Source organism: Camellia sinensis, chromosome 5, assembly GCF_055761805.1.
Source record: "Camellia sinensis isolate YWXY chromosome 5, ASM5576180v1, whole genome shotgun sequence".
NCBI classification, from domain to species: Eukaryota; Viridiplantae; Streptophyta; class Magnoliopsida; order Ericales; family Theaceae; genus Camellia; species Camellia sinensis.
In genome coordinates, this window is record NC_138965.1 from 169,252,610 (window position 1) to 169,262,325 (window position 9,716).

The 9,716-nt window shown below is 36.5% G+C and overlaps 2 protein-coding genes across 2 annotated transcripts; both read left to right on the forward strand.

Annotated features, from left to right (window-relative positions):
• Positions 1 to 601: 601 nt before the first annotated feature.
• LOC145790979 (serine/threonine-protein phosphatase 7 long form homolog) lies at positions 602 to 9,407 on the forward strand. Its single transcript, XM_082870387.1, has 3 exons — positions 602 to 782; positions 7,754 to 7,829; positions 8,750 to 9,407. The coding sequence occupies exons 2-3, from the start codon at positions 7,758 to 7,760 to the stop codon at positions 9,305 to 9,307; spliced, it is 630 nt and encodes a 209-aa protein (XP_082726513.1). The 5' UTR covers positions 602 to 782; positions 7,754 to 7,757; the 3' UTR covers positions 9,308 to 9,407.
• LOC114309342 (uncharacterized) lies at positions 3,152 to 6,663 on the forward strand. Its single transcript, XM_082870386.1, has 2 exons — positions 3,152 to 5,941; positions 6,065 to 6,663. The coding sequence occupies exon 1, from the start codon at positions 3,609 to 3,611 to the stop codon at positions 4,647 to 4,649; it is 1,041 nt and encodes a 346-aa protein (XP_082726512.1). The 5' UTR covers positions 3,152 to 3,608; the 3' UTR covers positions 4,650 to 5,941; positions 6,065 to 6,663.
• Positions 9,408 to 9,716: the final 309 nt, after the last annotated feature.

Genomic DNA, 9,716 nt, shown 5'->3' on the forward strand with positions numbered 1-9,716 from the left:
CCACATTGTGTGGGTCTCACACTCATGTGAGACATTTGGTAAAATTTTTAGTAGAATATTTGGGATCTCTAACATTACTCTTTGTATATATGCTTTGCTTTGAGCGGTGATCTCTAGCATTACTCTTTGTATATATGCTTTGCTTTGAGCGGTCTTGGTGATGCTACTGCTTTCAGAAACTGTTTTTTTGTTTCCAAAAACAGAAAATATGCGCCCCCCGGGGGGCCAATTTCCCTGTTTGGGGCGTTTTCAAAATTTTAGTCTTACTTTAGGATGTGTTTTTATCTTTATTCTCAAAATAGGGTAAAACGGTTTTTGTAATGCCGTTTTTCAGAAAATAGTTTTTGAAAAACCGTATTTATCGATTAAAATAATAATAAAATTTGAAAATAGAAACCGGCTTTTCTAAAGCCGTTTTTAATTAAATTTTTAATTAATTCTGAATTAATTCACATTAATTTTTTTTGTAATTTATATTTTCAACATAAATATTTTTTGTTTAGAAATTTTTTTTAATAAAAACCGGTTTTAGGAAAGCCGTTTTTTGACAAATTTTTATTTTAATTAAAAACGAAGCAAGAAAAGCCGTTTCATTATACACAAAACCTCCCCTTCTCCCTTGCACTTACGAAAGCCGTATTTGACCCATCTTCTTCTCCCTCACTCAGCCGAACTCCGAAGGAAGACCGACGACGAACAACGCAGGAAGACCGACGACGAACAACGGCCAAGAGTAACCATTGGCAAAACGAGGAACACCTGCATCAAACACCCATATTCAGGTTTGTATCGTATAAATTAGGGTTTTCATTTTAGATTTGGGATTTTAAATTTCGAAATTAGGGATTCAGATTTCGGATTTTATAATTCGAAATGAGGGTTTGTAAACTTTTCATTCAACAACGCAGGAATTTTTTGTATAAATTCTGCGTTGTTTGCAAACCCCTTTCTCTCGTCAATTGCTTCATTAGTTGTGGGTAGAACCATTATTTTCATTCACCCTCCGTTTGGCTTCTTGGAAAACCCAAGAGAAAGAAAAGGAAAAGATCAAGATTTCCATTCTTTTGCTTGCTAATATGTTTACTTGAGTGAGCTTTATTTATTTTTCTGTTCTTCTTGTTCTTTTTTATGTTAATTTTTTGTATACTATACTTGAATTTTTTTTCTTATTTTCTCATATTTTCTCTGCAATCTAACACAGCATATCTGTATTTTTTAGCTGTTTAGTTAGAGGATTGACCAATTTCATGTGTCATTACTCTGTCTGGACTATCATTAATTAAACTTGTTAATAATGTCTACTTAACTTCTCAAGGAAAACCTGAAATTTCCCATAATTTCTATTTAAAGTTGCTACTTTCTTTTTTGAATTTGTATTTTCTTTTTTCCCCAATTGTCACATGGCTGCTCCAATGAAGCATTTCTAGAAAAGGGAACCATCACCATTTTTTAATAGCTTTTTGGTTTTTAATTTTGTTTGATGAGCTTATATGGTTTCTTCTGTCTATGAATTTTGAGTTAATTTTGGGGTGATAGATAAGTTTTGATTGCTTTCTTTTTTTGAGTATGCCTTTGGCATGTAATAATATTCCCAAAATTGCTTTGTTTGTTTGTGTCTGTGTGTGTGTAGAGAGTCTTGTTATCCCATGATTTGACGCATCCCTTGAAATGTGCTAATTTTTTGTATCAATGGTGAGGTTTTGGTTATATGCAACTTATTGTTTGCTGAGTTTTCACAAAACATCATAGTGTTTTATTTTTCTTTTACAAATACTATGATCTCCAAAATTTTATAGGAATTGCTATTCTTCTGTTGATATTAATGCCTCTTGTCTACTGAATTCGTTGATGTCTGAAAAGTTACCTAGATTGTTCAAGTGGTTGATATTAAAGAGCTAGGTGTTATTGACTTTATTGCATGTACTGCAGTCTGCATGTATAGTCCTGAGATGTTAATGTGTGAGGAACAATCTTCTATAGGAAATCTTAATTTGTTGTGCTCAATTGCTAAGCTCTATCTACTAATTAATGAGATTTTCTTTTTCTTTTATGTTCCAACATAATGATAGTGAACTTGGTTACCGTTACTAGTTTTCCATGCTATTTCTTCTAACCTCAAGTTGATAGATATTAGGTTCACTAATTTTGACCTTTATATTTATTAATAATGATTATGATTTTAATGGATTGGAGAACTTAAAATGATTTATTGAGGACCAAATAACGAATCAATACTCAATTCTCAACCAACTATTGATGGAGATCATGGATTTGATCGGTACAAGCACACCAACAAGTTTGTGGATTCAATTAGAGTTGTTTTGTAAGTTGTAATTTATATTTTGTTCTTTATAGTGGATTGGTTGATTAGACTAGGTCCTATGGTCTTTTCCAGATGGGTTTTCCATGTTAAAATTCATGAGTCTCTGTTTGTGTGATTGATTTATTTTTATGCTTGCAATTTAGATTGAATGATTAAATTAATTAACCAAACACCACCAAAGCAATCCATATCAACGAATAAATTTTTTCCCCAATTCGTACCAGAGCATATTGATTTTGCATATCATAGTATTATATGTCTTGAGGAACATTGAGTTATTGTCTCTTGCTGCGTTTTGCATGAGGTGGCGGCTTTGATCCTTTATGGAGTTTGATTTCCTCTTGTTCTTGTTGATTAATGCATTATATTCTTTAAGAATGGAGATTATACATTTTGGACATTTTATTATGCTAATTTGTAACGAGATTATACATTTTGTTACTGATGTTACACAATTTTATGGTAAAACCATATTTTTGTGATAGAGTGCAACCCTTTAGGGCCAGATATATAGATACTAGGGTAAAATGCCCATGCCTTGCACGGGGTTAGAGGTACTATTGTGATAAATTTAAATTTAAGAAATACACACATTGTAATAGAGTTTAGAATTTTTTTTTTTTAAAAAATGAGCTTTTATTTTTGTCTTCATCTATTTTTTATTTTTTTAAGATTTTAATTAAAAATCTATTTATTTTGATGCACCTAATATAAATATACTTAAAATTTTAATATTTATGAGAAGTCTGAAAAAAATTTCACTAAAAAATAAAAAATATGAAAAACTGCTTATTTTTTCTTATTTTTATTTTTATTTTTAGTAAGCTTTTTTTTTTTTCTTTTTTTCTTTGTTTGTTGTTAATTTTGGCTAGTACTTTGTTCGGTGGTACTGTATGGGTGTGCATATGTGATGTCAAACCTGGGTTATAAATTGATATTAAAGAAATCAAATGTTGTTATTAAAATGTGCTAATTTTCCCGTCTTCTCTAATAGGATCAAAATTTCGTTTCCGTACATTCTTTCAGTTAGGTTGGAAATGAAAATAGAATTGGAAACTTTTCAAACTTTTCGAAAACATGAGAAATAACAAAAAGATTTGAAAGTGTATGAAAATATTTAGGAAAAAAAAAAAACTTTTATTGATGTTAATAAATTCTCAATAGTTAATTACTTGAACATAAATTCTCAAAAGACCCATGCCTAAAGGCACTACTGTGTAATATATGTGGTGTTGGCTCTCAAATGTTCTTACTTTATTATTTAGAAATAATTGAGTTACTTTGAATGCAAAGTGTAGATATGGAAATTGTGAGCATTATGTTCTATTGGGGTGGAAAGATTTTGCGCAATCGCGATGAAGGTGTGTCGTACGACATCGAACCTCAGGGGTTGTATAATGTGCATAAGGGGATAACATTGGCCGAGTTGCAGGCTATGATGGTGCCGAAGGTTGGTACGCATGGGGAAATAATGCGATTAGAGTTTAAATGTAGACTCCCATGTCGGAGGAAGTATAGGTTGCTGCCAATCAAAGATAATGAGACCTTAAGTAATGTGTTAGAGCTCCCATGTAAATTAGGCCCTGATTATTTTTTGGAAATCTATGTGGAGAAGGAGAGCAATTTTGGTGGCACAGAGATGCCAATTCCGGTGGGTAGGACATTCACTCAAATGTTGACACAATCGCAATCCCCTGACAATACACTTATACAGTCTGCACACATGTTCCCTGAAGATTACCCTCCATTCAATCATTCTCAGAGTTATAATCAATTAAATGCATCACAGAACCTAGATGGTTATTACAGTGCTGGAGCAGGTCCAAGTGCTCCGACAACGTATAATCCGATGGTTCTTACAACCCCATATCCCCACTGGAATGAAGAATGTCCACCGGTTTGTAATGTTCAACGTACACCGGAGACGGCTGTACAAAATTATGCATACTCCGATGATACAGTGCCATTGTTTGACGAGGTTGGAGTAAGTGATGAAGATTCCGTGGAAGATTTGGATGGCGCATGGGAAGGTGCGGACAATGGCTCCGGCGATGAGGAAGTTGGAGGGCATCATGATATGCAGGAGGTATACACAAATGTCCATATCCCTTTCTACCATAATTTGCATTTCGACAATGATGGTTCCATCACTAGCCGTGATGTTGTCGAACGTTGGCCATTGTGGGACTTCGAAACTGCTAATTTGGAGAAAGGAATGATATTTACTGATAAGAAAAGACTAGTGCACGCTGTTCAGTTGTATAACCTGAAGCGCAATCGAGAATGCAAGGTCGTAGAATCCAAAGGAAACAGTTGGGTGGCCTAGTGCAAGCACGGCTGCAACTGGAGGGTTCGGGCAACAAAGTTGAAAGACAAAGATTTCTTTCAAATTAGAAGGTTTGAAGCGCCGTATCAATGTGTATACCCTAGAATGAATAGGGACAATTGCAACCTCAAGTCCGAGGTCATTGCTCATTTCATCAAGGCACATATTGCGGTAAGTGCCATGCTAGATACATTATTGTTTTTAGGATTTCATTATGACTGTAATGTATTCAAATATAATGTATATTTGCAGATATCACCAGAATTGCCTCTTGCTACCATAATTGAGGTCGTGAAGGAGAAGTTTCAGTTCACTATATCATATAAGAAAGCGTGGCTTGCAAGGACGAAGGCAGTTGCAATGGTGTTTGGTGACTGGGACGAGTCGTACCGAAGGTTGCCTAGATATATGGCTGCATTGCAGGCATTCAATCCAGGCACAGTTGTCATGTGGGACATGATTCCGAATTTGCACTCTACCTCAATTGGAGCTGAAATGTACATGAACTATGTGTTCTGGGCATTTAAACCTGCAATAGAAGGCTTCAAGTATTGTCGTCCAGTGATATGCATTGACAGCACACACTTGTACGGGAAATACGAAGGGAAGATTATCGCGGCCATTGCAGTGACTGCTGCGGACAAGATTGTACCTCTTGCCTTTGCCGTTGTTGACAAGGAGATGATCGAGAGTTGGGGTTGGTTCAGTATTCTGCTAAGGCGACATGTGTGCCGTGACCGAGAGGGGGTCACATTGATATCTGATTGACACACAGCTTTGCTTAGTGTTATGTCAAGAATTTGGGACAATCCAGCAGTTCAACCAAGAGGATACCATAGGTATTGCTTGCGACACGTATGTAGCAATTTCAATGAAAGATTCGGCAATACAGTAGTGAAGGATCTTGTGTGGAGAGCTGGTTCTGCATGGCAAGTGCGGAAGTTTAACAAGATTATGGACGATAGATACAAGCTCGAGAAGAATGCTGAACGGTGGTTTAGACGGATGGACCCTATTCATTGGACATTGTGCCATGATGGTGGTTGTTGTTGGGGCATATTGACGACAAACCATATAGAGGGCTTCAATGGTGTACTGAAAGGCGCACGCAGTGTTCCCATTGTAGCATCAGTTGAGATAACATTTTATCGGCTCGTGAAATATTTTGACGAGGGTAGGACCATTGCTGAAAATGCGAGCCATCGGGGTCACTTGTACACAGCTAATGTTCAACGATGGATTGACAAGCACCAAGCTAAAGCGAATGTGCATATGTTGGTACCGATTAATAGGTAATTTTTATTGGATGCACCGAATTCACTACACATTAACATTTTGCACTCATCGATCATAGATGTTAGTCAATATTTAAACATATATGCATATTAATCCACGTACATACATTTTTCCTGCAGGGGAATAGGGGAATATGAGGTGAGGACAGCACCGCATGGGATGGGGGGTGGTGCTCGTCAAATAGTTAGTCTCCGACCACCGAGTTGTTCATGTGGGAAGTACACATTATCTCACTTGCCATGTTCCCACATGCTTGCTGTGACAGCAGATTTGGGCGAGGACCCTTTTCCTTTCGTTGCACCAGAGTATAGGTTGGAAGTCCACAAGCGTATCTTCGCGCAAAAGTTTAGGCCCATGCCGCACGAGCACTATTGGCCTGACAATGATTACCCAACTTTGCTTGCGATTCCAGCTCGACAACGTGAAGTTAAAACGGGTCGTCCTCAACATAGCCGCATACACAACGAAATGGATACTTCCAGACAAAGTGGATTGCACCATTGTAGTTTGTGTTTGCAGAGAGGGCATGATAAGAGAAAATGTCCAGGGAGAATCCGATCGATTCGACAGTAGTTGTTTGTCTTCTTTACATATTAGTTCCACGCTACTTTCTTTGAATTGGAGTCAATGTAATATTCAATGAATCAGTATTCAGTAAATTCATAATGTATTTACGACTTCAATTACTAATGACATAGATTTGGTCATTAGTAACAAATCTCTTCAATTGCTTTAGTTGTTGCAAGTGTCCTTTGTGCATTGGATTGTGCAGACTTTAGTGCGTTGATGGTCGATTGTGTCCTGACCTCAATGGACACCAGTTTATCTAATGTTAGAAAAATGCAAATATTCACAGGATGAATTGATAATCACCAATATAAATGCAGTTTATATTCAATGTGTGTTTTGCCACATTTTGTTATGTGGGAAACTAATTTTTTTAAAATATTTTTCCCAAAATCCATTACGTGGGTGAAGGCCCATTTTATGAATTCAATCATTTCTCAGACATTTACTACGTATTCGTATATGCTTAGTTCTTGTAAAAAGTTTGACTAATGTGTTTCAAATCTACATAAAACTCTCTTCAAACCTTTGTACTTCTTTCCTGTCCAAATGGCAACTCCTTTAAAGTGAAAGCACGTTTTTTCATGTCATATAGGTTGACGTGACAACACACTGACAATAACTTTAATCACATAGGTACCGTGTGAACCTTATCTCCTATGACAATAATGTCAAATGAATTACTAATCACCAATATAAATGCATGTCATATTTAATGCGTTGCCACATTTTGTTACGTTGTGAATTATTTTTTCAGTTTCCAAACATTCATTACGTAAGGGAAGACCATTTTATCAGTTCAATCATGTGTTTTAAATTTAGTACATATTGGTAAATGCTTAGTTGTTCTAAAAAGTTTGAGTAATGGATTTGAAATCTACTTAAAGCATGGGTTCTCATGTCATAATTTTGGCGTCACAACGCGCTAACAATATCTTTAAACTCACAGGCACCATGTGTACCTTATCTCCTATCACAATAATGTGAAATGAATTACTAATTACCAATATAAATGCATCTAATATTCAATGCGTAGCCACATTTTGTTAGGTGGTGAATTGTTTTTTAGTTATCAAGAAATTTTTCCAGGCAACCCTTTCTTTTTGTTTTCCCTAACTTGTTACAATTTGTATGCCTGTGATATACTGTCAGGTCGTATTCTAATTTTGTCAGCATATGTATGTACTATTGTCAAACATCTTGTTATCGGACATCGATTTCATATATGAAAACTTGTGCAGGTCTATGACTCATTTAGCAGAGGAGATCCCATTATTGACTCATCAGCATCGAGCTGATACGATATGGCGTCAGTCAGTATGAATTATTTACTTGTAATCGATATTTGAATACTACACAAACACTGTAGTTGTTACATAATATAATGTGAAACTGTAAATGTTAGTCCATGGATCATCCTATTTGGACATTTCAATGGTTTAGACAAATTTCCCCAACTGTAAACGTTAGTCCATAGAGAGAGAACGAAGAATATTATATTAAATGGACCGCTAGCTTAACCAAAAAAAAAAAGGTTAAAAAGTTAATAATCATTAAGTTTAACAATTACCCCAAGTTCACGCTTATGATATTAATGACTACAGTATCGAAGAAAGTTGATAATCATCGATTAGAGTTTAGAGTTTAGAACACAAACAAAATCAATTATTGACAACGTGAGTATTTTAGATTGTTCGTTTACTTAAATAACTTTTAACTTATTTCATACTACAACAACTTGCATTAATATAGTTCAAGCGACATTTTTCATTTCAAAATAAAGGACTTTAAACTCTTCCAAATATATTCATTATATGTTATATTAGTCTGTAATATTTCGTTGTATTCATTTGATCCCCAACTTATTTAATTCTTATCTCAATGATGAAATGACAGCTTAGTTATATTTTACGCCCTTCTAATTTAACTGAAAATCACATAAACCCCCATTGCAGTCTACAGTGAAGGGTACAACCCAACTTCGTTAACAAGTGTACCAAACATTCTAAAACTTGTATTAGTTTTGATGGAGCCTTTTATTTCTATGTCATGACACTGCAAATCTGTGTCTGTATGTATTTATCTTTGTACATTTACACCACTTACGCACTATGCACCACTAAAATGTTGGTTATCTCACCCACTGTTTCAGTTAATAGAAGATGGGTTCATTATGAAATTTCAATAGTCATTTGTACAAGCATTATGTCTCTTACACACAACGTTGTCTTGTGCAGGCGAAAGATCAGCCGAAACTGAAATGCCGACGATCTGATTCTGGCATATGGGACACCGCCTTGGACCATAGAGTCCTACGTTGCCTACTCCGTGCGGGGTTCTATGGGGTGTATCGGATTGGGCCTATTCGATTGGACCACCATCTCGTTACAACTCTCGTAGAGAGGTGGCGCATAGAGACGCGCACATTTCATTTTCCTGTTGGAGAGTCCACAGTTACATTACAAGATGTGGCTATTCTATTTGGCCTACCGGTTAACGGACATGTAGTCACTGGAAAAGACCCAGGAAAGAAGTTGGATGATTTGATAGCGCTATGTGTGGAGTTGTTAGGAGCAGCACCTACAGTAGAAGACTTCATAGGCTCATCGCTTAAGTTGAAATGGATATCAGAGCATTTCCATCACCTTCCACATGATGCATCCGATGAGACGGTTTATCATTATGCTCGAGCCTATATTTTGTGGCTTATTGGGGGGGTACTCGTCCCCGATAAGTCACAAAATATAGTCAATATGATGTTTTTGCCACTACTTAGAGACTTTGACCGTATCTAGGAGTACAGCTGGGGTGGTGCCACATTGGCATGTTTGTACAGGATGCTGTGTCGGGAAACTAAAGCTGATACGAAGGAGATAGCTGGCCCACTAGTGTTGTTACAAGTGAGTTGCAATGACTTGTAGTTTTATCTCATATTCTCAATTGCCATGTTTTCTAAAGTGCCTACTGTAATAAATTAATAATGGCATCATTCATTGTAGGTTTGGGCGTGGGAGAGATTGAGCAGGATCGCCTCTAGTCGGAAGTCGAACATTGTTGCTGGCGAGCATGCCATAGGGGAGGGCGACCAGCTGTTACCACCTGGGCCGCGAGCTTGCAGGTGGAGGGTTCCCTTCAGCCATGAGATGATATCGACTAATGTCAGTGTTATCTTCCGGGACCAGTTCGACCGCATGGTGGAGGGGG